At 37.0% G+C, this 27,976-nt stretch overlaps 2 protein-coding genes across 6 annotated transcripts in view; both read left to right on the top strand.

The window, feature by feature from the left end:
• LOC145737938 (uncharacterized) overlaps positions 1–27,976 on the top strand; it is a 116,405-nt gene that overhangs the window by 58,459 nt on the left and 29,970 nt on the right. Inside the window, exon 1 of one of the 3 annotated variants that reach the window (XM_081992775.1) lies at positions 19,843–19,965. The exons of 1 other annotated variant lie outside the window; for it this stretch is intronic. The gene's annotated coding sequence lies outside the window, so the exon portion shown is untranslated. Of the gene's footprint in view, positions 1–19,842; positions 19,966–20,099; positions 20,118–27,976 lie in introns of those variants that run through there. One more of the 3 variants, XM_081992776.1, reaches the window with a different exon arrangement.
• Positions 198–27,883, top strand: fra (neogenin protein frazzled). 3 transcript variants are annotated; one of them, XM_081992771.1, is made up of 22 exons: positions 198–423; positions 8,976–9,144; positions 10,140–10,276; positions 10,619–10,832; positions 13,766–13,990; positions 14,047–14,191; positions 14,469–14,629; positions 14,686–14,804; positions 15,153–15,321; positions 17,655–18,144; positions 18,299–18,590; positions 19,392–19,550; positions 20,250–20,455; positions 20,507–20,654; positions 21,489–21,650; positions 21,762–21,956; positions 22,928–22,963; positions 23,031–23,195; positions 23,247–23,462; positions 25,289–25,493; positions 25,671–25,834; positions 25,981–27,883. In XM_081992771.1, exons 1-22 carry the CDS (start codon positions 336–338, stop codon positions 26,217–26,219), a joined length of 4,104 nt encoding a protein of 1,367 aa, XP_081848897.1. In that variant the 5' UTR covers positions 198–335; the 3' UTR covers positions 26,220–27,883. The 3 variants fall into 3 exon arrangements, with proteins under 3 accessions (XP_081848897.1, XP_081848895.1, XP_081848896.1); XM_081992769.1 differs by having other exon boundaries at positions 14,937–15,321; XM_081992770.1 differs by lacking the exon at positions 22,928–22,963 and having other exon boundaries at positions 14,937–15,321.

Raw genomic sequence — 27,976 nt, 5'->3', positions numbered from 1 at the left:
ACTGTCATAAACCCCATAGAAATTGAATTAACTCTGTTGTAAAAAGAAAACATTCTAGCCTAAATATGCCGGACAAAACATCCGCCACCAGATGGCACTGTTTGCCATTCCCCACACACACACACACAGTTGACAGACAGTTGACGTTTGACGTATAAACCCCAGTCTGGCAGCTCGGAGGAGAAGGGCAAACTGTAAACAACTCAGTAGTTAGTAAAATGGCGTCGTCGGTTGATCAATGGTCCAGGAATTAACGAAAAAATCCATTAAAACCCCGATTTAAGAGAAAAAACAAAACAATTATGAATTTAAGGCGATTATAGTGAAGAAAAAAAATGAGTGGGACACGTTTTCAGTGTTGTGCACACCTAAAATCGGATATAATGTTTACAATCCTGATTGCCCTTCAATTGGCTATACCAGGTAAGCAAATGGTTTTTAAATAATCAATTCTAAAGGTTTTTTCACTCATTTTAACGGTTTAGAGAGGTTTAGAATGTTCTTTTTAACTGCAAACACCTCTTCTGGTGGTTGGTTTGTTAATTAAGTTGTTTAGAGACAGGTTGTTTTTGTTGTGTGGGTGGTATGTTTGAATGGCCTAAAGGCCTGAAAATTTGTTACTTTTTGCTTATTTTGTGGTTAATTCAATGGTTTTTCCTATTAAATGAGTGGCTGAAATTTGGTTGGCCTAAAAGCTTTTACTGAAGGATTTTTTTTAACAGAAATTTTGTCCACCCTGTATGCAGTTTCCGAGGGGACTTGGTTGGTTTCAGTTTCTTTGACCTGTTTTACGTAATTTTTATTCCTTGCACTTTTTTCTTATCTGTACTAGTTTAGGAGATATTCCACATAATCCATTTTGGGGACCAGAAACACCTAAAAAAACTTTGACTGTCTAGGTATAACTGGGCTGTTTTTTAAGCTACAAACAGGGGTAAACAGTTTCTTTGACTTTTTTTTCGCAATTTTTATTCCCTGTACTTTTTTCTTATCTGTACTAGTTTAGGAGATATATTCCACAATCTATTTTGGAGAAAAAGTGGTCTTACCAACAATTTTGACATCTCTCCCTTTAACCTGGAATAACCCGCTTATTTGATACACTTGTCTAGGACTTTTATATGTCAATGGATAGCCAATGAAAGGAGCTTTCCATCGACATATAAAAGTTGGGTTGTTTGTTTTATAGTTTGGCTTCTGGGGGGGCAAGTCAATTTTCAACCATTTTGACTGGTTAACTTGCTTATTTTCTACTCTTGTCTAGGACTTTTTTACGTCAATGGATAGTGGATAAAAGGGGCTTTCCATCTGAGGGAAGTGGCACATATCACTCGATCTGGTTGTTTTAGTTTTTCTACCTGCCTGACAGAAAACCAGGTATATGTGGCACATGTGCTTTTGTCTGAAGGAACAAAAGGGCTCGCCCAGTATTATAATGCTTCATTGTACCTCCCCCGGTTATTTTTTTAAATATTAATCAAGAAGAATAGTCCCAGCATCCTTTTGCTGGTTTTTTTTTTCTTTGGCATTTGATATTGCACACAGTTTTGCATTATCAGATTACATTTTACGATAATGTACCTTAGATCTGTAGGATAATCCTGTTGGCAGCTAGCTTTCAAGTTAATGCAGTGTATAATTTATACCTTTGGACTAACTGTTGTGGTTATTTTTAACCATGGACTATTAAAAATAAACAGGTAACTGCCTTTAATGCTGCTATAGTCGAGTTCAAGGTAATTGGCTTTTACGTTGCTTTAAACAGTGGTACCAATTCAATTCTAGAGACAAAATGGTAAAAAACTAATCACAAAATTAAAGGAAAAACTTGAAATATCTTGTTTTTTCAATACAATTCAAGTGACATTACTGACAAATTTACATTATACTTTTCCATTGGTAAAATCTGGAATTATCAAGCTTTTTTGTATATTCTGGGTAGGAAATTTTGTCAACTAATTAAGACAGTAATTAAATCTCAAAGAGTTTCATGTTACCACTACAAAGAACTCTTTTTAACGAGCCTATAAAGCTTTTTAAGTGGTTTTTTTAGGCTGTTTTATAGCAGCCAAACCAGGGCCTAATTATAAGAGAACATTTCCTTTTCTAGGTTGTTTTAAATCTCCTTTAATTGCCCCTATATTCTCTTTTACTGTCTATACAAGGGATAATCACAAGTGAGACATTTCGTACATTTTATGTTGTTGTAATAATAATAGAAAGGTGTGGCCAAATTTAAGTATTCTTGACACCATTATTAAGTTGATTACTTATTAGTTTGTTAAATTGTCCTGTTTAGCTCCTAAGTGTCCAATTCTCCCGACCTATTCTGTTGATAGATTCGGCTATTTATAGTCCAGGAGAAAATATTATAGGAACAGACAAGGAGATGTAAATTATGGGTTTATCCTGTTTTACTACAGTTTTGTTGACCCTAGTGAAGATGTTTGTGAATAAATTGTCTTCAGATTTATATCAAATTTTGGTTTGGAAAAAAAAAACTTGCTCCTAATTTGAATAAAACAAATATTCTCAGTTTGTATAAGTTGGCCATAAGTGAACAATAGAAAGCTGGTTATACAATTAGAAACAAAATCCACACGCCTACAACTAATTAGCAAACGAGATTGATAGTCGTGACTGGTGTTTAATAGATTTTTTTTTATTGTTGTATAGTATCCGTTTATTCGTTTTAAATCGCTGGTTTGAATACCAAAAAAGGTTAATTTCCATTTTATGAGCCGAGTGACTTTGACGCCCTCTAGCGGCCAAACTCAAAAACAAACCACTTTTATACGTCAATAAAAAGCTCCTTTCATTGGCTAGCCATAGAGGTATAAAAGTCATAACAAAGTGCACCAAATAGGCGAGTTATTCCAGATCAAAGCGACATGTGTCTAAATTGTTGGTCCTCAAAATGGATTTTGTGGAATATCCCCTAAACTAGTAGAGATGTGGAAAAAGTGCAAATCATGAAAGTTGCTTAAAACAGGCTGCATACAGGGTGACCAACAACAAGGTGAAACACAAGCGAGAAAAAAAATTAAATATTACTTTAGCACTTCAATAAAGTTGCCAACACTGTGCACTTTCTGCTCGACTGATTTACGGCCCTGATGATGCCCGTATAACGTTTTCTTGGCTTTTATCCTATTTCTGGGCTTAGGCGAAGTCAAAACCGCATAATCTCGTTTTGGCATCGCAGTTGAAATATGTTCAGTCCCTCGAAGCATCAGGGGAAATTTATGAAATTGCTCTTCAGCTGTTTTTCTGCTCTGACAGTGTACCTAAATTAAATTAGTTGTCAGTTTTTGTACTTATTTTACCTAATTTAAGGATGTTTTGTTCAGCTGTCAGTTTTGAACCAAAAAGCCTTAAATGTCAAAGTCAGTGCTATAAAGTTAAAATGACAGTACAATTTCAATTGCAACTTGGTTTTTGAGATATTTATGGCATATTTACTGTATTTATTCGTATACACACCTTGTCAAGTTGGTTTCTATCAATATTAAGCACCAATCTACTGTCAAACATCCTGTGTACAGGTGTGGTAAATCCAAAACCGACCATAGTAACGGACAGAGAAACGTACATTATTGCATGCGCGGGACTAAGACAGAAAACGAAAAAATATCAAGTAGGCCATATTTTCAGAGCGCTGTTGCCCAACGCCAAGTTATTTTGTCGACGGTATTTGAGTGATACTTGGCGTTTGGCAACAGCGCGCTGAAAATATGGCCTACTTGATATTTTTTTCGTTTTCTGTCTTAGTCCCGCGCATGCAATTATCTACGTTTCTCTGTCCGTTACGCGGTTTTCCTATGGTCGGTTTTGGATTTTTCCACACCTGTATAGTGTAATTTATACACTTTTAATTAGTAACACAAACGTCTTATATAGAGTGTGTTAAAGCAAAAATTAGGTACAAGCGTTGCATAAGACACTAATAATTTTAAACTATATTAGCCTTGAAGATATGGCAGAAAACGCAAATTATTTAGTCTCCACCTTCACTGCCCTTTATTAAACCCCAATATAACTAATGGTTAATTATAATTGCGTGTTAGATAAGTAGGCTTTAGCAGTCACGAGTTATCATAAATTCGCCAACAGTAAATTGATTGGCAAATGTCTAGCTGCATCTATAGGGAAATTCAAACAACATTGGTATGACGTCACAAGTTGCACAGAGGATGTTTTCTCATACAAACAAAAATGTCAGTACAACGATTGTTATTAACCGTTTTTGTGATAACCACCTGAGGATATATGAGAATATGTAATCGGTTTTACATAGTTATTCCAAGCCTTTTGATATATACACCTGCAATTGTTTTGTAGTCAGCTTTTCTGCGTCATTTATGGGTTAGATTGACGGATAATTAAACTGACAGTTAACTGAAGTTGCCATTTTAATTGTTGACGTTTTAATTGCGATTTTTTTGGTTTCAGTTGTTGTCTGTTGTTTTTAGCAAAATATCTCCCTTAAAAGACCATTTAGGACAAAACGTCCCTTTAGCTGTATTGTAGGGAATTAAATTCCCTACAAATTTCCTCTCTTACACTTTTGCCGAATTTTGACAGATAACCGAGTTACAGAAGGTTTAAACTTAGTACTACTTACAAATTGCGCAGTTGTTATTGTTTGCACAGTAATAATTAAGTTTTTTCCCCTTCTAATCTCAAACAGAATTGATACGAAATGCACGTATTTTCCTAAATTTTCTAATAAACACCATTATAGACAGCTTGTCCATATTAGCAGGAAACCTGTATGCAAAAGTTGGAACAGCTGTTATTTTTGATTACAACTAACCTCTTAAAGGTCAGTTACAACATTTTGAGATAAAAACTAATTGTTTGCAAACTACTACTGTAAAAACTGGATTAAACTTGCATTTTGTATCAATTTATTTATCAGTTTCAGCAAAAATTAATCACCATCTGGTCGTAGAGGAATCAAGCAGAGAAAATAGATTTTTTTTTTTTTAATTAAGGGCATCTTTATTAATAGTAAATTTCAATACAATTTTCCCATACTAAGCAAATTAACTGCGCAGTTCTTAGTAACATTGAAGTATTTACAATAACTTAGAGATTATACATTTTTTCCCCCTAATCTTGCTACATTGTAACTGAAAGTAAATAGATAAGAGTAACACACGTAAATACAAAAAAATCCCTAATAACGATTACAGACAGCTTGGCTCTACTCTAAACCAGGAAAAACAGATAAAAATAATTTGTTTTTGTACCTCTATGGGATTGATTCTGATAGTTTCACCAAAACAACTGACAGCCAAACGTCACAACTGTCAAAATTGCACTCGTGATGCTATAAAATGTAATGCCAAAGTTAAACCGCATTTTAAAGGTCACGTGACTGATTTTGACAGATGTCAACTGGCCTTGACAGGGTTGCATGCATTTTCCACGTAACGTGTATTTTGCAATTTAAGTTTTTTCCTCCACTAACTCGGTTAATTGACATTTTTCGTACAAACCTGTCATGTGACAATTTGTAAAGGACACTCTGAGCTACAATCTACCAAAAAAATCAACACGATACCTGCCAAAATAACCGAGTTAGGGGCTGTCAAGGTGACAGTAGTACAAATCGTAACCGTCCAGTGCAACTCAAATATTTTCCTACAATAACTCGGTTAATTGACATTTTTCGTACAAACCTGTCATGTGACAATTTGTAAAGGACACTCTCAGCTACAATCTACCAAAAAAATCAACACGATACCTGCCAAAATAACCGAGTTAGGAGCTGTCAAGGTGACAGTAGTACAAATCGTAACCGTCCAGTGCAACTCAAATATTTTCCTACAATAACTCGGTTAATTGACATTTTTCGTACAAACCTGTCATGTGACAATTTGTAAAGGACACTCTCAGCTACAATCTACCAAAAAAATCAACACGATACCTGCCAAAATAACCGAGTTAGGAGCTGTCAAGGTGACAGTAGTACAAATCGTAACCGTCCAGTGCAACTCAAATATTTTCCTACAATAACTCGATTAATTGACATTTTTCGTACAAACCTGTCATGTGACAATTTGTAAAGGACACTCTCAGCTACAATCTACCAAAAAAATCAACACGATACCTGCCAAAATAACCGAGTTAGGAGCTGTCAAGGTGACAGTAATACAAATCGTAACCGTCCAGTGCAACTCAAATATTTTCCTACAATAACTCGGTTAATTGACATTTTTCGTACAAACCTGTCATGTGACAATTTGTAAAGGACACTCTCAGCTACAATCTACCAAAAAAATCAACACGATACCTGCCAAAATAACCGAGTTAGGAGCTGTCAAGGTGACAGTAGTACAAATCGTAACCGTCCAGTGCAACTCAAATATTTTCCTACAATAACTCGATTAATTGACATTTTTCGTACAAACCTGTCATGTGACAATTTGTAAAGGACACTCTCAGCTACAATCTACCAAAAAAATCAACACGATACCTGCCAAAATAACCGAGTTAGGAGCTGTCAAGGTGACAGTAATACAAATCGTAACCGTCCAGTGCAACTCAAATATTTTCCTACAATAACTCGGTTAATTGACATTTTTCGTACAAACCTGTCATGTGACAATTTGTAAAGGACACTCTCAGCTACAATCTACCAAAAAAATCAACACGATACCTGCCAAAATAACCGAGTTAGGAGCTGTCAAGGTGACAGTAGTACAAATCGTAACCGTCCAGTGCAACTCAAATATTTTCCTACAATAACTCGATTAATTGACATTTTTCGTACAAACCTGTCATGTGACAATTTGTAAAGGACACTCTCAGCTACAATCTACCAAAAAAATCAACACGATACCTGCCAAAATAACCGAGTTAGGAGCTGTCAAGGTGACAGTAATACAAATCGTAACCGTCCAGTGCAACTCAAATATTTTCCTACAATAACTCGGTTAATTGACATTTTTCGTACAAACCTGTCATGTGACAATTTGTAAAGGACACTCTCAGCTACAATCTACCAAAAAAATCAACACGATACCTGCCAAAATAACCGAGTTAGGAGCTGTCAAGGTGACAGTAGTACAAATCGTAACCGTCCAGTGCAACTCAAATATTTTCCTACAATAACTCGATTAATTGACATTTTTCGTACAAACCTGTCATGTGACAATTTGTAAAGGACACTCTCAGCTACAATCTACCAAAAAAATCAACACGATACCTGCCAAAATAACCGAGTTAGGAGCTGTCAAGGTGACAGTAATACAAATCGTAACCGTCCAGTGCAACTCAAATATTTTCCTACAATAACTCGGTTAATTGACATTTTTCGTACAAACCTGTCATGTGACAATTTGTAAAGGACACTCTCAGCTACAATCTACCAAAAAAATCAACACGATACCTGCCAAAATAACCGAGTTAGGAGCTGTCAAGGTGACAGTAGTACAAATCGTAACCGTCCAGTGCAACTCAAATATTTTCCTACAATAACTCGATTAATTGACATTTTTCGTACAAACCTGTCATGTGACAATTTGTAAAGGACACTCTCAGCTACAATCTACCAAAAAAATCAACACGATACCTGCCAAAATAACCGAGTTAGGAGCTGTCAAGGTGACAGTAATACAAATCGTAACCGTCCAGTGCAACTCAAATATTTTCCTACAATAACTCGGTTAATTGACATTTTTCGTACAAACCTGTCATGTGACAATTTGTAAAGGACACTCTCAGCTACAATCTACCAAAAAAATCAACACGATACCTGCCAAAATAACCGAGTTAGGAGCTGTCAAGGTGACAGTAATACAAATCGTAACCGTCCAGTGCAACTCAGATATTTTCGCTTAATAATGATATAATTAATATTATTTTCCGTCGACCACGTATTAACAGCTTTTTTAATGGACGATAACGGATACAAAATCGTTCATTAATGAGTCCCATTAATGCATGATTTTTCTACTGTTTTACTTTAATGCACGATTTTATGAAAGGCAACCAAATAGGTCTCATAGTATAGTTCCATTCTACTTTATTTGTATTAAACAGAGAGAAATAGACGCATATTATTCGGTTGACATCCACCATTAACGACAGAACCAACTGTCACTGTCATTGTCAAGGGTGCCTATGATTTCGGTTTCCCGTATTGCCTATACAACTGACAATTAGTTTTTTTCAAACTTTTTAGAATAATAAACATTTATTATTAACTACAGTCGACGGAAAAATGTTGTAACCAAGCAAAAGACAGTTGACACTGATAGCTATTATTGCTCAAAATGCTACATACAGGTGTGGTAAATCCAAAAGCGACCATAGGAAAACCGTGTAACCGACAGAGAAACGTAGGTAATTGCATGCGCGGGAGAAAGACAGAAAACGAAAAAAATATCAAGTAGGCCATATTTTCAGCGCGCTGCCTACTTGATATTTTTTTCGCAACGCGCCTACTTGATTTTTTTTTTGTTTTCTGTCTTAGTCCCGCGCATGCAATAATGTACGTTTCTCTGTCCGTTACACGGTTTTTCTATGGTCGCTTTTGGATTTACCGCACTTGTATATTAAAACTGTCTAGAATGCCTCAAATTGCCTTGTAAATGCCATAATCGATAATACAGTAAACCCTCGTGGGGTGTAAACTTTCACGATTGTTTCCTAAAGGTTTAAACGTTCCCTTTTGTGTTTTGTACTTAATATGTCTACCAGATGTTCCTCTGCCCTTTTCAATGCCCTTTTTTTTTGTCATATCCCTTTAAAGGGATTTTTAAGTGGGTGGACTGACTGCAATAATATTATACAGGATGATTTCGTTCGGTTTATAACAAAAATACTTCAAAAATCATTTTTTTTTTGTGTCCCCCTTTTGCATCAAGTATCAAACACAATGACAATGCAAAAGTAGCCCTTTTGCTGTTAATTCTCTCTGTCAAAATGTGGGATCTTGTGAGTAATAAATTATTTTTTTCTAGGTTTGGCCATTCTGGAATTTTCGGTGGAACCGTCCGATACAGTGGTAGAGGCTGGACAGTCTGCGGTGTTGGACTGCATGGTCAAAGGTCCGCACCATCAACAGTCAGTTTTGATCACGTGGCTGGACCAGGACGGGTCGAAACTCACGTTTTTGAGCGACCTCTACAGGTATGTCACTGATGTGACAGTTTTGCGTGACAAACCGCTTCCTTAATTGACAGCAACTGTCTTATTCTAGCACAGTTTCAGTGTAAACGCACTTTTGTCTCTAGGAACCGGACAGTTGACTAGATTTACCAGTAATACCGTAACCAGATCTTCAAAGAGCTGAAACGCGATATGTTCTGGTCGATCATCCTGTACCTATTTCAAGACAAAATTTCCGGACATCTGCGAGTTAAATTTACTTTCTGAATTATATTTGCTGATTCACGTGAACAAATTGTCGTTTCCGTACAATTTCGCCCAAAACACGTACTTTACGACTTTCTAATGGTTTATGCCACAGTTTGTTTTGCCAATATTTGTTGTTTTATTATACAGAGTGTTTGCGCCAATACACATACAGAGAGGGAGAAAATTGTTTTGAAAAGCTGTTTTTGTATGACAATTTTCCAGGGAAAACGCTTCCAAAACGGATTTTACGGTTATTTTATCGAAAAACTGATTTTTTAATGTTTGAACAAAAAAATTAAGTACTTTCCTGGATAACCTACACAGTCCAATTTCCAACAAACGCAGTCAGTCTAGAAAACTGTAATAATTCCATCCAGGCCATTTTCTGAACTAAAATCAACCCTCTGAACCATGAAAAAAACAAAACGGTTTAAGGGTCTGGTAATCGACACCATATTGGGACATTACCTGGTTTCTTTTAGGGTCTTCTTTTAATTAGCATTATTTTACTGGGACATAACAGTTTTAATGGTTCCCGTTTCCCTACAGTGGAAATTGACAAAATCAGGAAATTACCAATTAAAGTACACTGAAATTGTTAATAAATGCTCCTGATTTGATATTCTTCTTAAAAAAACTTAACTAAAAACACTATTTTGTGATTATTTTAGTTGCGACATCTAATCCCCAAAATCAAGCAATAATTAATGCAGACTAGTAAAATAATGGAAGATTTTTTCCATTACAGTTTTCTTCAATTTTTTTAGATCCCAACTTACCAACGGTTCATTGTACATAAACAGCGTGGTGGAGGAGCAACGACTTACCGGTACTTACCAGTGTATGGCAACCTTACCGCAAGGCGGATCGATAGTAAGCAGAACGGCCAAACTTAGCATAGCCAGTAAGTTTTCGAAGCATTTTAACGCGTAATTTTTCAAAATGTCAAACTTTTACGGCCTGAAAATTGCATCCGGCGCTATTTAAACTGCCTTGAAGGGGCTTCGCATTAAGTCTGTTTGTTGGGTAAATATTAGTTTAAAGGGGAAGAGAAATTTGTAGGGGAATTCAGTTCATATTCCATAAAGGTTTCAGTATACAGAAAATCAAACAGTATTCAGATGACGTAATTGCATGCCAAGTGGCCAGCTGTCAAATTTAGTGCAGGCAAAAATTGCCCTTTCATTGTCTAGAAATTTAGAGACATTTTTAAGTAGTTTTTCTCTCTCTTATGACATTCTTTCAGGATTGTCGGGTTTCTACGAGGAACCAGCCGATATAACAGTGTACATAGGACAAAAGGCTCATTTTTCCTGTTACGTGGACGCCAACCCACCACCACGGATCAAATGGTTGAAAGACGAGCGCCCTCTACAGATCGACGATCTACGAATGACGGTGCTGCCATCTGGCGCGTTGGAAATCGACGAAGTCATAGAGAACGACCAAGCATCGTACAGGTGATACAACGTTCATGTAGACACCCCACCAAGCGTAATGAAAATTTTGACTTTGCAACAATTTGACGTTTAATGACTGAGGCTTATAAATCACACCTGACAGCCGTCAAAATTCATTAAACTGTTAAATGTCAAATAGTGGGCGCCTGTTTGATGAATCACGCTGCAAATGGTTCTCCGTGACCTTGTGGAGTTAAATTTGACATTTGACAGCTATACAGTTGACATTTAATCAGTTCACTGATAGAATAACCTCATAATTTGTTAATAAATGTGACGTTGCATTAAAATGCTGTTTTTACGCTTTGTTCACTTTGACGCCTCGCAATTCAGTCATTTTGACAGTTACGTCACTAAAGTTTTTACCAAATTATCGCCCTTTAAACAACCTTTTGACGAAGCAAAGTATTCAAGGGTTCCCCGAACGTCAAAACTGTCAAATTTAGCTCCATGAAGCTGTAAATACAACTTACAGTGCAATTTTTTGAAATTAGCCACTGTTTCTTATTTTATAGTTTCACGCCACTGGTGAGTCACTTTTGACACTTATGACAGCTGTCACGTGACGCAAGCATAGTATTCAAGTGTTCCCCGAACGTCAAAACTGTCAAATTTAGCTCCATGAAGCTATAAATACAACTTACAGTGCAATTTTTTTGAAATTAGCCACTGTTTCTTATTTTATAGTTTCAGGCCACTGGTGAGTGACTTTTGACAGTTATGACAGATGTCACGTGATGCAAGCATAGTATTCAAGTGTTCCCCGAACGTCAAAACTGTCAAATTTGGCTCCGTGAAACTGTAAACACAACTTTCAGTGCAATTTTTTGAAATTAGCCACTGTTTCTTATTTTATAGTTTCACGCCACTGGTGAGTGACTTTTGACACTTATGACAGCTGTCACGTGACGCAAGCAAAGTATTCAAGTGTTCCCCGAACGTCAAAACTGTCAAATTTAGCTCCATGGAGCTGTAAAAACTACTTAGAGTGCAATTTTTTAAATTAGCCACTGTTTCTTATTTTATAGTTTCAGGCCACTGGTGAGTGACTTTTGACAGTTATGACAGATGTCACGTGATGCAAGCATAGTATTCAAGTGTTCACCGAACGTCAAAACTGTCAAATTTGTCTCCATGGAGCTGTAAAAACTACTTAGAGTGCAATTTTTTGAAATTAGCCACTGTTTCTTATTTTATAGTTTCACGCCACTGGTGAGTCACTTTTGACACTTATGACAGCTGTCACGTGACGCAAGCATAGTATTCAAGTGTTCCCCGAACGTCAAAACTGTCAAATTTAGCTCCATGAAGCTATAAATACAACTTACAGTGCAATTTTTTTGAAATTAGCCACTGTTTCTTATTTTATAGTTTCAGGCCACTGGTGAGTGACTTTTGACAGTTATGACAGATGTCACGTGATGCAAGCATAGTATTCAAGTGTTCCCCGAACGTCAAAACTGTCAAATTTGGCTCCGTGAAACTGTAAACACAACTTTCAGTGCAATTTTTTGAAATTAGCCACTGTTTCTTATTTTATAGTTTCACGCCACTGGTGAGTGACTTTTGACACTTATGACAGCTGTCACGTGACGCAAGCAAAGTATTCAAGTGTTCCCCGAACGTCAAAACTGTCAAATTTAGCTCCATGGAGCTGTAAAAACTACTTAGAGTGCAATTTTTTAAATTAGCCACTGTTTCTTATTTTATAGTTTCAGGCCACTGGTGAGTGACTTTTGACAGTTATGACAGATGTCACGTGATGCAAGCATAGTATTCAAGTGTTCACCGAACGTCAAAACTGTCAAATTTGTCTCCATGGAGCTGTAAAAACTACTTAGAGTGCAATTTTTTGAAATTAGCCACTGTTTCTTATTTTATAGTTTCACGCCACTGGTGAGTGACTTTTGACACTTATGACAGCTGTCACGTGACGCAAGCAAAGTATTCAAGTGTTTCCCGAACGTCAAAACTGTCAAATTTGTCTCCATGGAACTGTAAAAACTACTTAGAGTGCAATTTTTTAAATTAGCCACTGTTTCTTATTTTATAGTTTCACGCCACTGGTGAGTGACTTTTGACAGTTGTGACAGCTGTCACGTGACGCAAGCATAGTATTCAAGTGTTCCCCGAACGTCAAAACTGTCAAATTTAGCTCCATGAAGCTGTAAATACAACTTACAATGCAATTTTTTTAAATTAGCCACTGTTTCTTATTTTATAGTTTCAGGCCACTGGTGAGTGGCTTTTCACAGTTATGACAGCTGTCACGTGACGCAAGCATAGTATTCAAGTGTTCCCCGAACGTCAAAACTGTCAAATTTAGCTCCATGAAGCTGTAAATACAACTTACAATGCAATTTTTTTAAATTAGCCACTGTTTCTTATTTTATAGTTTCACGCCACTGGTGAGTGACTTTTGACAGTTATGACAGCTGTCACGTGACGCAAGCATAGTATTCAAGTGTTCCCCGAACGTCAAAACTGTCAAATTTAGCTCCATGAAGCTGTAAATACAACTTACAGTGCAATTTTTTGAAATTAGCCACTGTTTCTTATTTTATAGTTTCAGACCACTGGTGAGTCACTTTTGACACTTATGACAGCGGTCACGTGACGCAAGCATAGTATTCAAGTGTTCCCCGAACGTCAAAACTGTCAAATTTGTCTCCATGGAGCTGTAAAAACTACTTAGAGTGCAATTTTTTAAATTAGCCACTGTTTCTTATTTTATAGTTTCAGGCCACTGGTGAGTAGCTTTTGACAGTTGTGACAGCTGTCACGTGACGCAAGCATAGTATTCAAGTATTCCCTGAACGTCGAAACTGTCTTATATAGTGTCTGAATTTTTCTGGCCTTTTCTTCGTCATTCTCTTGAATTTTCCTAAAATTTCTTAACTTTTTGTTACTTTAAATTAACAAACAAATTTCAGGTGTAACGCTACCGGCTTAAACTCGTACAAATTGAGCAACAAGGCCGTTTTGTACATAAATGGGGACGTGGAACAAGCCGCCCATTTGTCCGCCCCCACGTTTATCGCCTACCCCCGATCGGTGGTGGCGGTGGAGGGGCAGAACGTTTCCCTGGATTGTGCCGCCAACGGCAACCCTAACCCTACTATTACCTGGCTGAAAGACGGTTCTGCCATTGACTTAAAGTATGCTGAATTTTTGCCTTTTCTGGTGGTTTTTATGTTTTTCCGGAAATTCACAGACATTTGGACAGTCAGTACAGTTTGGTAGGGTCAACTACGTCATTGCGCATCACTAAAATCCAGGAATCAGACGCAGGGACGTATCAGTGTAGGGCGGAGAATCGGGAGGACAGTTTGGACGCTTCTGCCCTTATTGAGGTTCAAGTAAGTAGGTTTTCACTTGTTTTTCTTGGAAAAAAAACTGTACCAGCTTCCGGAAATAGGGAAAGTTGTAGGAAATTTCATCCTCTACAAGATTGTACTAAAGTGTTTTTGCCCTCAAAGGTCTCCTTAAGGAGTTAGAAGGCATAAAGTGCCTGGGTGCTCCAAATTACTTTTTTTGAACTAACTCCGTTGTTTGAAGAGTAAAAAAAAAGTGTGAAAAGGAAAAGTTGTCGGAAATTTCATTCTCTGCAATTCTGGACTGGTTTGTTGGTTGCAGGTACCGCCGAAATTCCTGAAAAAACCCCACGATCGTACCGAATACTCGAGCAAAGACGTGGAGTTGGAATGTTCGGTGTACGGCATCCCCGAACCAAAAATCAGCTGGTTTAAGAACGGGGAAATTGTCAAATATTCGGAATATTACAAGCCCGTTAACGGGTGAGTGTATAACCTCACTTTATTGTGTATTTTTGGTGAATTTCTTGGTGGTTTAGGAACAATCTGAAAATTGTTGGGTTAGTGTCGGGGGATTCTGGTATTTTCCAGTGTTTCGCCGTTAATCCAGCTGGGAATATTCAGGCGGCAGCCAGTTTGAAGGTTTTACCCAGTTCTGGTAAGTTCCTTACCTGTTTTGTTAGTTTTCTTTTCTTTTTTTTTTGGTGGTTAATTTAGTTTTTTTTTTTCTTCCTTCCTCACCCCTGTCCTTGTCTTTATATGATTTTGCATGCGTTGCTCCCTTAACTAGACAAACGTAAACGCCCTAAAAAAGTCCAAACAAAAACCGGCAAACAACAATCGTTGGCCGTTTTCGGTTCGTTGGTGTCGGAAGACGCGCCTTTTGGGGCGGCGGGGGGCGTCGACCCCCAAACCGCCTTCAACAGTTTGAGAAGTAGCGAAACGGGCGACGATGTCGGTTTGGGCGACGTCCAGTCCGCTTTCTCCTCCCAAAAGTCCCTTTCAGTAGGTAATTCGGAACGGGGCATCATCGAGGGTCTCCCCGGTCCTCCCCTGGACCTCAAAGCCCTGATAGTCAAAGCCCGGTTCGTGATTTTGAGCTGGAAACCTCCTCTGGAGAATCCCCAGAACGTGGAGGCTTACTCCATCTTTTGCAGACAGGAGGGCAGTGATCGGTAAGTTACCCCTTAAAATAACTGAGTTATTAACAAACATGGCCGCGAGAGGGCGTTATCAGTTTGGGCTTCAGATTTTTCCTGGTTCAAACATGGCCTCTAGAGGGTGTTAAGTGCCACCCTTTTTTAGAGCAAATTTTAGATTATTTGTAAGAATTGTTACTATTATACCGGGTGGTCACTCACACAAAAAATTACTCGCGTAACTGTCAAAATAATCGAGTTGGGGGCTGTCATAGTTAAGTAATCAGGATGGAGACTTTTGGAGAAAAACAACAATTATTTTTAACCAAAATATGTCGATTTCAAGTCACAAACCTCGAAATATAACTTAATACAGTAATTTTGTATTTTCAAGCCACTTTTTATAGGTTTCAACTTGAAATACAGTTTAAAAATCAAATTTTAAGAGTCTCTAGTCAATATTTGATTTTTAGGTCAATTTTTAACCGAAATATGTTGATTTCAAGTCACAAACCTCGAAATATAACTTAATACAGTAATTTTGTATTTTCAAGCCACTTTTTATAGGTTTCAACTTGAAATACAGTTTAAAAATCAAATTTTAAGAGTCTCTAGTCAATATTTGATTTTTAGGTCAATTTTTAACCGAAATATGTTGATTTCAAGTCAGAAACCTCGAAAATTCACTTGATAGACTAATTTTGCACTTCCAAGTCGTTTTTTATGATTTTCAACTTGAAATGCAGTTTTCAAGTCAATTTTTAAAGTTATCATCTCATGTATTTGGTTTTTAAGTAAATTCTTAACCGAAATATGTCCATTTTAAGTCACAAACTTTGAAAATTAACTTGATAGACTAATTTTGTATTTCCAAGTAGTTTTTTATGATTTTCAACGTGAAATGCAGTTTTCAAGTGAATTTTCAAAATTTTATAGACGGATTTACACTTTTAAAGTCCATTTTCATGATTTTCAAATCAATAGAAGGTTTTTAAGTCAATTTTTAACCGAAATATGTCGATTTCAAGTCAGAAACCTCGAAAATTGTCTTGATACACTAGTTTTGCATTTCCAAGTCGTTTTTTATGATTTTCAACTTGAAATGCAGTTTTCAAGTCAATTTTTAAAGTTATCATCTCATGTATTTGGTTTTTAAGTAAATTCTTAACCGAAATATGTCCATTTTAAGTCACAAACTTTGAAAATTAACTTGATAGACTTATTTTGCATTTTTAAGCAAATTTTCATAATTTTGAACTTGAAATACAGTTTTCAAAGGAAGTTTGAAAGACGGATTTAGTTTATTTGCATGATTTTCAAGTCAATATTTGGTTTTTAAGTAAATTTTTAACCAAAATATGTCAATTTTACGTTGGAAAATTTAAAAATTGACTTGTTAGACTAATTTTGCATTTTCAAGTCAATATTTATTGTTTTCAACTTCAAATGCAATTTTTAAGTCGATTTCCAAGGTTTTCAAGTCAATATCTAGCTTTTAGATTAATTTTTAACTGAAATATGTCGATTTTAAGGCAAAAACCTCGAAAATTCACTTGATAGACTAATTTTTCATTTCCAAGTTGTTTTTTATGATTTTCAACTTGAATTGCGGTTTTCAAGTCAATTTTTAAAGTTATCATCTCATGTATTTGGTTTTTAAGTAAATTCTTAATCGAAATATGTCCATTTTAAGTCACAAACTTTGAAAATTAACTTGATAGACTTATTTTGCATTTTTAAGCAAATTTTTATAATTTTGAACTTGAAATAGTTTTCAAGTCAAGGTTTTCAATGTTTAAAATACGGATTTAGTTTATTTGCATGATTTTCAAGTCAATATTTGGTTTTTAAGTAAATTTTTAACCAAAATATGTCAATTTTACGTTGGAAAATTTAAAAATTGACTTGTTAGACTAATTTTGCATTTTCAAGTCAATATTTATTGTTTTCAACTTCAAATGCAATTCTTAAGTCGATTTCCAAGGTTTTCAAGTCAATATCTAGCTTTTAGATCAATTTCAATTTCATTTCAAGTCAAATTTTATGATTTCAACTTGAAATGCAGTTTTCAAGGTTTTAAACACGAATTTACTATTTTAAAGTTAATTTTCATGATTTTCTAGTCAATATCTGGATTTTATGTCAATTATTAAGGTTTTCAGGTTATTTATTTGGTATTATTTGAGACAATTTTTAACAGAAATATGTTAATTTGTTACAAATCTTGAAATATTGTAATTTTGCATTTTTGGCCAATTTTTCAAGTCAATTTTCATCTTATTTAGTTTGCTATCCCGTGGGTCCAGACTCATGGTTGTCTAGGTTAGGTTAGGCCTACTATTGATTTGAATTTCATCGTGTCTTGACAGGGAACGCTACCAAAACACGTCCAGATCCAAACTGGAGGAAATCAACATCGGAGGCCTTTGGCCGGGCAAAGTTTACCATTTTCGCGTGGTACCGATCAGTTCTAACGGACCTGGCGTCTCCTCCGACATCCTCACCGTCACCACTCAATCCGAGGAGCACGTACCAAGCGCTCCGCAAAACTTGGAGGTCTACGCCACCTCTCCGCGTACCGTGCATCTGAATTGGAGGCCGCCAGAAACCTCCAACGGCAAAATCCTCCGGTACACCATCTACTACATGGACACCGCGTCCTCGGTGGAGCACAGTGCGGACACCGTTGGCGTCTCCTTTGATCTGAATGGGCTGCATCCGTACGTGGAGTACAGTGTATGGGTGGTTGCGGTTAATGGGAATGGAGCTGGGGCTGCCACTGAGGAGAAGTTGGTGAGGACTTTTAGTGCCGCTCCCTCGGAACCTCCCGGAAATATTACTGTGGAACCGTCTAGTACGGTAAGTTTCTATTCTTTAACAGAGTTTTATTGGAATATTTAGATGGGTTGGGAAGATATTCTGGAAATTCTCTAATTAAAACCCATTGAAGTTTACAGTCAAGAAAACTTTTTTTTTGGGCGTTTTTCCGTACAGAATCATGTGGTCTTTTCAGAGTATGGTGGTCAGGTGGGAACCACCACCTTTAGACGCCCAAAATGGGGTAATTTTGGGGTACAAAATCAAATTGCGCAAAACTGGCAAGGGCAAAGCCCTGACCTACACCACCACCGCGAACGAACGCCATTATTCCATTAAAGACCTGGAGAGGGCGTCTCAGTACCAAATAAGACTGTGGGCCACCAATATTAACGGTAGCGGGCCACCTTCGGACTGGATTGACGTTTCAACCTTCCAGAATGATTTGATCGAAAACGTGGTACCGGACGAACCATCCGATTTAAAATGTAATTTTTTCCTATTTTTTGCCGAAAACAAAGCAAAGTGGTGTGACGTACGTGATATACAGGGTGGTCCAGTTTTAAGTGTCAATAATTCACCATTTTTGATAGCCAATCGATTTTCCAAGCTGAAAGCAGTTTTGAAGCACTAAAAATAGTCCAGAATTCGAAGAAAATGAAAAGCAAAGTAAAATGCACAAAAAGTTCGTTTTCAAGACAATTTTCATGAATCTAATGTCAATGTCCTGCATCTAAGACTATTTTCAAGACTAAAATATTGAAATTTGTCTTCAAATTATGAAGACTTACTTCAAATGCAAATTTTACGCTTCTGATGGCACTTTTCATTAGTTCAATCACATTTTGGGGTTCAAGTCAATTTTTAGTATTAAAGTCTCTCAGTCAAGTCTTTCAGTTTGTCTGGAAACTATGAAAACTGGCTACAATAATAGTTTTTAAACTTCTTAAGTGAATTTTCCGTTTCCAAGACAATTTTTAAGTTGGATTGGGTTAGTTTTGGGTCTTTGACCGTAATAACGTGTAATAAAGTGCTTGTTCCAAATTTGATCAATATTGCTCCAACGGTCTGACAGTTATGACAAAAAAAAACGATTTTTTAAACAGAAATTTGAAGGACTGTATTTTGGAAAATGACATAATGAATGACAACTTATTTTTTAATTGGCAATGGAAATTAAAGCTGTGATTGACTGTCATTGTGACGTCACCTCAATTTACTTTGGCTTTTGCTATAGCCGTCAAATTGTGTAGTTTTTTTTTTTTGGTTCCAATTTGAGAATTTTGCAGACAAAGCCACCTACGATAAAGTGTATTTGATGTGGTCCCCTCCAGTTAATCCGAACGTTAAAGTGCGCAGCTACTTCATTGGTTGGGGCAAAGGAGTGCCTGACACTTACTCCATAGAGCTGGATGAACGGAATAGGACTTATATTATTGAAAAATTGGGTGAGTAAACTTGTTCGATGATCAGTTTATCATTATTGTCCAGACCAGGAAGTAAACAGAGCGAATTTTATTTAGGTGCATTGACTTGGTTAATTTTTGTAACTTCCATAGTTAGGGAGGGAGATTTACACCATATTAGGCTATATAGGTGTGGTAAATCCAAAAGCGACCATAGGAAAACCGTGTAACCGACAGAGAAACGTAGATAATTGCAAGCGCGGGAGAAAGACAGTAAACGAAAAAAATACCAAGTAGGCCATATTTTCAGTACGCTGTTGCCAAAATCCAATACATTTTGTCGACGGTATTGGATTTTGGCAACAGCGTACTGAAAATATGGCCTACTTGATATTTTTTTCGTTTACTGTCTTTGTCCCACGCATGCAATTGTCTACGTTTCTCTGTCAGTTACACGGTTTTCCTATGGTCGCACCAATCCAATACATTTTGTCGACGGTATTGGATTTTGGCAACAGCGTACTGAAAATATGGCCTACTTGATATTTTTTTCGTTTTCTGTCTTTGTCCCGCGCATGCGATTATCTACGTTTCTCTGTCCGTTACACGGTTTTCCTATGGTCGCTTTTGGATTTACCACACCTGTATAGTGTAAAAAAAAGTTTTAGTTCTCCAGAAAGTAAAAAGTACTTAACTTTTTCTAACTTCTAGTAACTCAGTAGGTTTTTTTTTAAATTAAAGACCCAAATTCGGAATATGTGGTGAGTGTACGGGCGGCCAATAGCATGGGCCCGGGACCATCGAGGTATGCAATGATTAAAACGCAAGACGAACCTCCGCCAGAACCAGCAGCTGCTTTAATGCCCCCCATTGGTTTAAAAGCCCAAGTTTTAAGTCCTTCATCTGTAGTCCTTTATTGGACCGATCCCACTTTGAAGAAAAGTCAAGTAATGGCAATCTTTTAAGTTTTCACAAAAAATTAGCGTATTTTTTTTTAGTATATTCTCGATAGTCGTTATTATATAGTGAAGTACACGGCGGACAATTCACCGAAAACAAAACTGTTGAACGTGACCGATTTGAATGTGATGATCGACGATTTGAAGCCCAACACTCAATACGAATTCGCTGTGAAACTGGTCAAAGGTAAGGAAACCCACCGATTGTTAGTTTATAGAGAATTTTACGGTCTACAATTTGGTGGAAAAATCAACTTGATAGCTGTCAAAATAACGGAGTTACGGGCTGTCAAAAGTGCGGTCGACTGTAATTTTACTCTGGACACTTCAAGTCAAAATAAGTCAGTTATTTAACAACTCTACTAGAGACACTATACAGGATGATTTAAAGAACATTTCACGGCCTACAATTTGGTGAAAAAATCAAATTGATAGCTGTCAAAATAACCGAGTTACGGGCTGTCAAAAGTGCGGTCGACTGTAATTTTACTCTGGACACTTCAAGTCAAAATAAGTCAGTTATTTAACAACTCACTAGAGACACTATACAGGATGATTTAAAGAACATTTCACGGCCTACAATTTGGTGAAAAAATCAAATTGATAGCTGTCAAAATAACCGAGTTACGGGCTGTCAAAAGTGCGGTCGACTGTAATTTTACTCTGGACACTTCAACTCAAAATAAGTCAGTTATTTAACAACTCACTAGAGACACTATACAGGATGATTTAAAGATCATTTCACGGCCTACAATTTGGTGAAAAAATCAACTTGATAGCTGTCAAAATAACCGAGTTACGGGCTGTCAAAAGTACGGTCGACTGTAATTTTACTCTGGACACTTCAACTCAAAATAAGTCAGTTATTTAACAACTCTACTAGAGACACTATACAGGATGATTTAAAGAACCTTTCACGGCCTACAATTTGGTGAAAAAATCAACTTGATAGCCGTCAAAATAACCGAGTTACGGGCTGTCAAAGTTGACACCTGTCAAAATAACTCAATTTTTTTTTAAGGACGTAGAGAAAGTTCCTGGAGTATGGTAGTACAAAACCGTACGTGGGAACTACCTCCGGATGTGGCGCCACGTAACGTGGACGTCCATTTAAAAGACGAAGACTCCCAATTGGTCGAAATCACTTGGTTGCCACCAAAAACAACCAATGGACGTATTACAGGTAAGTTTTTGACCGTCGCACTCCTGAAATAACCAGGGAAAACGATATTTTCAACTAAATTGTACTGTTTTGTGCGTTTCGTGACATTTTTCCTTTCCAATTTTCGTCTAGGTTATGTGGTGTTGTATACGGAAGACAAAAACCGGACGGACGCACTTTGGCAAGCTCTGGCTGTCAAAGGAGACAATCATTCCTCGATTATCTACGATTTGAAGCCGTTTACGGTGTACTATTTCAAAGTCCAGGCGAGAAATAGTCGCGGTTACGGTCCCTTTTCCAATATTATCACGTTTCGAACCGGCCAGAGTAAGTTTTCATTTCGATCGTTCGTTTTTTTCACTGACAACCGACGTTGACAGAACCAGGAGACAGTTGTAAATGTGCCACAAAGTGATTTTTTAAAAAAGAATTTCAAAAGAGACTTGAAGTGGTTTCAAACAGTTTGAGAACCACTGGTGACACTCTGGTGGCTGTCTGGAAGCTAAAATCTGAAAAAAACAGTTTGGGAACCACTGGTTTCTCACTCATTTCAGTCATAAAATGCAATTAACCCTATTTTGTATTAAAACGTTTTTCTTGTACAATTGAAGGGTTTAAGACAGTTTGAGAGCCACTGATAACCCTCTGGGGATTCTCTGGAAGCTAAAATGGCAAAAAACAGTTTGAGAACCACTGATTTCTCACTCATTTTAGTCATAAAATGCAATTAACCGTATTTTGTATTAAAACGCTTTTCTTGTACAATTGAAGGGTTTAAGACAGTTTGAGAACCACTGATAACCCTCTGGGGATTCTCTGTAAGCTAAAATGGGAAAAAAACAGTTTGAGAACCACTGATTTCTCACTCATTTTAGTCATAAAATGCAATTAACCCTTATTTTGTATTAAAACGCTTTTCTTGTAGAATTGAAGGGTTTAAGACAGTTTGAGAGCCACTCGTGACACTCTGGTGGTTCTCTGTAAGCCAAAATAGCAAAAAAAAACAGTTTGAGAACCACTCATTTCACTCATAAAGTTTATTTAATTTTCTTTTTTATTAAAACGCTTTTCTTCCACAAATGTTTGTTTAAAACAGTTTTAGAACCACTAATTTTTTGCAATAAATCAAAAATTTTGGTTCTGAGTGAGTACAACCCAATTTGTATTTGTCTGTATTTTAATTTCATCCAGTTTTGGGGTTCTTTTTGACTTTGATGGTTGTCAGTGGGTTTTCCTTTTTTTTTGCACAATTTTATTTTTTTTAAGTATTTATTTATGGTTTTTTTTTTGTTGATTAGACGTTGCACGGCATGCTCCTGTACAAGGAACTACAGGTAGTTGTTTTTTTCCTTGTTTTAGGCCTTTTTCTCTCTAGTTTACGGGGTTTTTGCTAATTTCTAGATAGCTCCGGTATTTTTTCGGGCAGCGTCCTCCTCTACGCCACGATTTGCGGCTGTTTGATCACCGTAATAACGGTCGCGATGGTGGTGGGATATTTGTGTTGTCGTCGACGGGACAATTCGAACATGGCGTCCCCCGGTCGGGACAAAAAGGGCTACCAAAAAGGTACTTTGAGCCAGTTTTTCAACTTTCGGTTATTTCTGGTGTGTTTCGCAGCCACTGCGGGTAATCAGGCGGTTAAGCCGCCCGATTTGTGGATCCACCACGATCGGATGGAGCTGAAAAACATGGAGAAACGTCACTCGACCAATGACGGGGCGAGTAGCAGTGGTGCTCTGACGTTACCGCGCAGCGTGGGCGGGAACGAGTACGACACCCACGATAGTGTCCATACCAATTCGCTGGACAAACGGACTTATGTGCCTAACTATGGTAAGTTTAACCTGAAGATGTATTATTGTTGTAAAATTGAAGGTTGTTGAAAGTTTGATCACCCTGAGTGAGCAATTCTAGTGGGAGTTTGTCGGTTTAAAGCCCGGATTCAGTTCTGTTGACCCTTTTTACGCAATTTTCGTCCTTTGTACTTTTTCCGTATCTCCACTAGTTGGCAAAATTATTATTTGAAAAATTGAAGTAATCAGAAATGACGCTAATATGCCGTTTTGCAAGAGTTAATGGTAAAGTAGGCTGTGGATGTTATCATTTTGACGTTGCATCAAGAGTGCGGGGTAAATTTAACGTCACGATGACGTAATGTGACAGATAGTTAATGTATTGTTTTGATCAATTACGTCATTCTGACGTCAAGTTTGAAACCCATGCACCGCCTACTTTGGTGGTATTCTTATTTATTTTGAGTTCTAGCATAGAATTTGGGATTATTTCAGAAAGTCTCAATTTTTCAGTAAACTTCAAACAAACTTAGGGGTGTTTCGTTTAAATAACTTAATTTTTTGTGAAGTTATTTGTACTTTTCCCACCCTGTATAGGAATCCTTTTCCCCTTGCACAATAAGTAAAGTGTCACAACATTTCGATTTGAGCAATTATGACGTCATTCGATTGCTTTTCAAAGAGGGAGAGGGTACAAGAGGAAATGAAACAAAATATCCTTTAACTCCCCCGGGAGAATAGAGACAAAGATTAGCAAATTCTTTGTGGGGAAATACGATTATAATTCAGAGATAAGATATTCCACAGACCAGAAAAATTGGTTTCAAACAATTTTGACACCTCTGGCTTTGACCTTGAATAACTCGCCTATTTGATATACTTTGTTGTGACTTTTATACGTCTATGGTTAGCCAATGAAACGGGCTTTACATCGATCTATAAAAATTGGTTGATTAGTGGTGAGGTTTTGCCGCTAGGGGGCGTCAAAGTCAAACTAAACCATTTTGACACTCTTTGGTTTAACCTTGAATAACTCGCTCGTTTCCTATACTTGTCCAGGACTTTTATACGTCAATCGATAGCCAATGAAACAGGCTTTAAAATGATGTATAAAAATTGGTTGATTAGTGGTGAGGTTTTGCCACTAGGGGGCGTCAAAGTCAAACTAAACCATTTTGACACTCCTTGGTTTAACCTTGAATAACTCGCTCGTTTCTTACCCTTGTCCAGGACTTTTATACGTCAATCGATAGCCAATGAAACAGGCTTTCCAATGATGTATAAAAATTGGTTGATTAGTGGTGAGGTTTTGCCACTAGGGGGCGTCAAAGTCAAACTAAACCATTTTGACACTCTTTGGTTTAACCTTGAATAACTCGCTCGTTTCCTATACTTGTCCAGGACTTTTATACGTCAATCGATAGCCAATGAAACAGGCTTTAAAATGATGTATAAAAATTGGTTGATTAGTGGTGAGGTTTTGCCACTAGGGGGCGTCAAAGTCAAACTAAACCATTTTGACACTCCTTGGTTTAACCTTGAATAACTCGCTCGTTTCTTACCCTTGTCCAGGACTTTTATACGTCAATCGATAGCCAATGAAACAGGCTTTCCAATGATGTATAAAAATTGGTTGATTAGTGGTGAGGTTTTGCCACTAGGGGGCGTCAAAGTCAAACTAAACCATTTTGACACTCTTTGGTTTAACCTTGAATAACTCGCTCGTTTCCTACACTTGTCCAGGACTTTTATACGTCAATCGATAGCCAATGAAACAGGCTTTCCAATGATGTATAAAAATTGGTTGATTAGTGGTGAGGTTTTGCCGCTAGGGGGCGTCAAAGTCAGACGAATATTTTCTTCCAGCTATAGCGACCCCAATCAACACTGCCACGCTTAGCCAGTCCAGCACGGACTCGACTCCGTCCACCAGGCCGAGTTATCCCAGAACCAACTACCAAGTACCGAGAAGTCACGTGACTTTAGATTCCACCCCGAATAATCCAGTGGAGAACGTTTATTCAGCCCATCCTGGTGCTTTAACGTCTTATGACAATACTAGTTATGTAAGGTAAGTCAATAATATGCTGTATGACAGTCGTGACAGATCTGTCATGTTGACATTTCTGTCGCTACTGTCAAAATTCTTGGAAGCTACAAATTTTCAAGCTCCATGGAGGGGTCAGAGCGTTTTTGACGTCACAATGACGTGATTAAAACAAAAAAAACGAATTTTGTGTTATTTTAGTCAACAGCCGCCTCCTGGCAGTACCTACGCACCAGGAATGAACGTACTCGCCGAATCGCAGGCGGCCAAGCGAGTACCAGCTCAGGGGCACCCGCTTAAGAGTTTCACGGTGCCGGCGCCGCCCCCCGTTTCGGCTCCGGGGACTCCTCAGCCCAAACACATTGGTAAGTGTGCTTTCTCTGATTTTCCAGTACAATGTTCGTATTTACACAAGAAAAAAGGTAAATTAGGAAATTTTACTCTCTACAAAATTGTATTAGGGTTTTTTTTGCCCTTAAGGGCCTTAAGGTTTGTTTATTCGTAATTTTAGTTACAGTGAGGCCTACGTCGTCGCCGTACAAAAAACCGGCCGGAAGCAGTTCGAGCACGTTATCATCGGGCACTCCCCCCTCCCGGATCAACCCCACCAACCCCCCGCCCCATACCGCCGACGAGGTGCAACGTTTACACCCCTCCCACTCCACCGAGGAGCTGAACCAGGAGATGGCCAATTTGGAGGGGCTAATGCTCACTTTGAACGCCATCACGGCCAACGAGTTCGAATGTTAGGTACGTTTTAGCATTTTTTTATTTCCCCCCGTAGTTTTGAGTATTTTTTTTTCTACTCAAAATCTTCGGGAAATATTGTGAGATTCAGACGTACTTTTTTGAGTTTTGTAGTGCTCAATTTTTATTTTATTTTTTTGGGTGGATTTTACAGCAAAAAGTGCCTAACAAAAATTGTTCTTAGGGAAATTAACGTGCGAGCGGAAAATAGTGTCGTTTTTACGCTCCCACAGTACCGAATCAGCGAAATTCAATTTCTATTTCTTTACCATAACTTTGGTATGTTTCACACACTGTATATTATGTCAGCTGAGTAGGAAAAAGTATTTTCTTGCAAAAATTCCGTATCTCTAACCGTTTCCAGACCTTTTTTTTTTGAAAATTGCTCAAAAGTAGTTGATGCCAACTTGCTTATTTTAATTGTAACACCCTGTATATTATTATATTTTCTCTTCTGTTAATTCTTTCCTTATTAATATGACTAACCCTGTATACCAAATTGAAGCTTTTTAAATCCCTTTTTGACCACCCTGTATACTGATGCAGAGCACCAATCAAATACCAGAGTTGTTTAGCATTAAATAATACAGAGTGAAGTGTATGGCAACGCAGATACGTCAGTTTTTTGTCAAAATGGCCGCCTTTAAAGTCAGTAAACGTCATCAGCGCGTATAACAACAGAAATGCTTTTTCCCATTCGACTGACTGGGTTTACATCAAATTTTCTAGAAAATTTCCTGTGGGATGAATAATTGAAAAAAAAAAAAACCACACTAATTTCTTAAATTATAGCAGCTGACCCCGCCTAAATCCAAAGACTGAACTTAATATTTATATTGACTTTTTGTTATTTTTTTTGTTTTTTTCTTGCTAATTTCCGTTATGGAGAAACTTTATCCACTCTGTATATATACCCGGTGTTTAAGCTGAAATCTATTGCAGATTACGTTTTATGTAATCTGGTTAATTTTGAATATTATACAGGGTGTTTAAACCTTGTTACAAACTTTTTTTTTTTTATCATACTGGGTGTGTCTGCTTAGGTTGGGATTTAAAAAAAAAAAAATGTTTCTCACACTGTTTTTTGGCTTTGGTCATTTGAATGACACTGTTGCTGTCAACTGTCATTGTCGAAAAGGTTTTTACAGTGTTGCCAGATGAAATGTACCCCAAACTAAGCGGAAATAAGCGATTTTAACCTAAAACTGCCTATAAATTATAAACTGAACGTAATCGGTACGAAATGATACCTTAAAAATAAGTATTTGTTGTACATAATACACTATAAGTATATAATTAATATAGAAACATGTACAAATTTTTAATAATTTTAATTAATTACTAATTTGTATTATTGTAGCGGGCAAATCAAAATTATTGGCACATTTTACATTTTCTACAATAATGCAAAAAAATTGTGTCATTTTTTTTTTGTATATTATTGTATTTTTAGGTTTTAATCACGTGTTTGGGAAGATTCGAAGCTTTTGAATTAATTAATTAATTAATTAGCGTGCTTTATATGTGAAAATGTGTGTGTGTGAATGCGTGTCAATCTTCTCAAACTTTTATTCTAAACTATTACTATATATATTTGTGATTTAGTAATTTTTTATATAATATATATATAGGTAGGTATATTTAATATATTTATTACGTCGTGTAAATGAAGTGTGTTTCTATACTTTTTTCTATTGAATTTCCTATTCTCCTCCAGTATTTTTACTGAAAATTGCCCTTTTCAACATATTTTAATAAAA

This window comes from Ips typographus, linkage group LG14, assembly GCF_016097725.1.
Source record: "Ips typographus isolate SLU linkage group LG14, UJ_Ityp_2.0, whole genome shotgun sequence".
Taxonomy (NCBI): domain Eukaryota; kingdom Metazoa; phylum Arthropoda; class Insecta; order Coleoptera; family Curculionidae; genus Ips; species Ips typographus.
The sequence above is the reverse complement of the archived record's forward strand: the minus strand, read 5'-3'. Positions and strand labels throughout refer to the sequence as shown.

What these genes read in the sequence shown, in the direction of transcription:
- fra (XM_081992769.1), top strand. Translation starts at nt 336, where the DNA reads ATGAGTGGGACACGTTTTCAGTGTTGTGCACACCTAAAATCGGATATA. An exon ending in AACCAATGGACGTATTACAG is followed by an intron (nt 21,651 to 21,761) that starts GTAAGTTTTTGA and finishes ATTTTCGTCTAG; the next exon opens with GTTATGTGGTGTTGTATACG. An exon ending in TCCTGTACAAGGAACTACAG is followed by an intron (nt 22,964 to 23,030) that starts GTAGTTGTTTTT and finishes GCTAATTTCTAG; the next exon opens with ATAGCTCCGGTATTTTTTCG.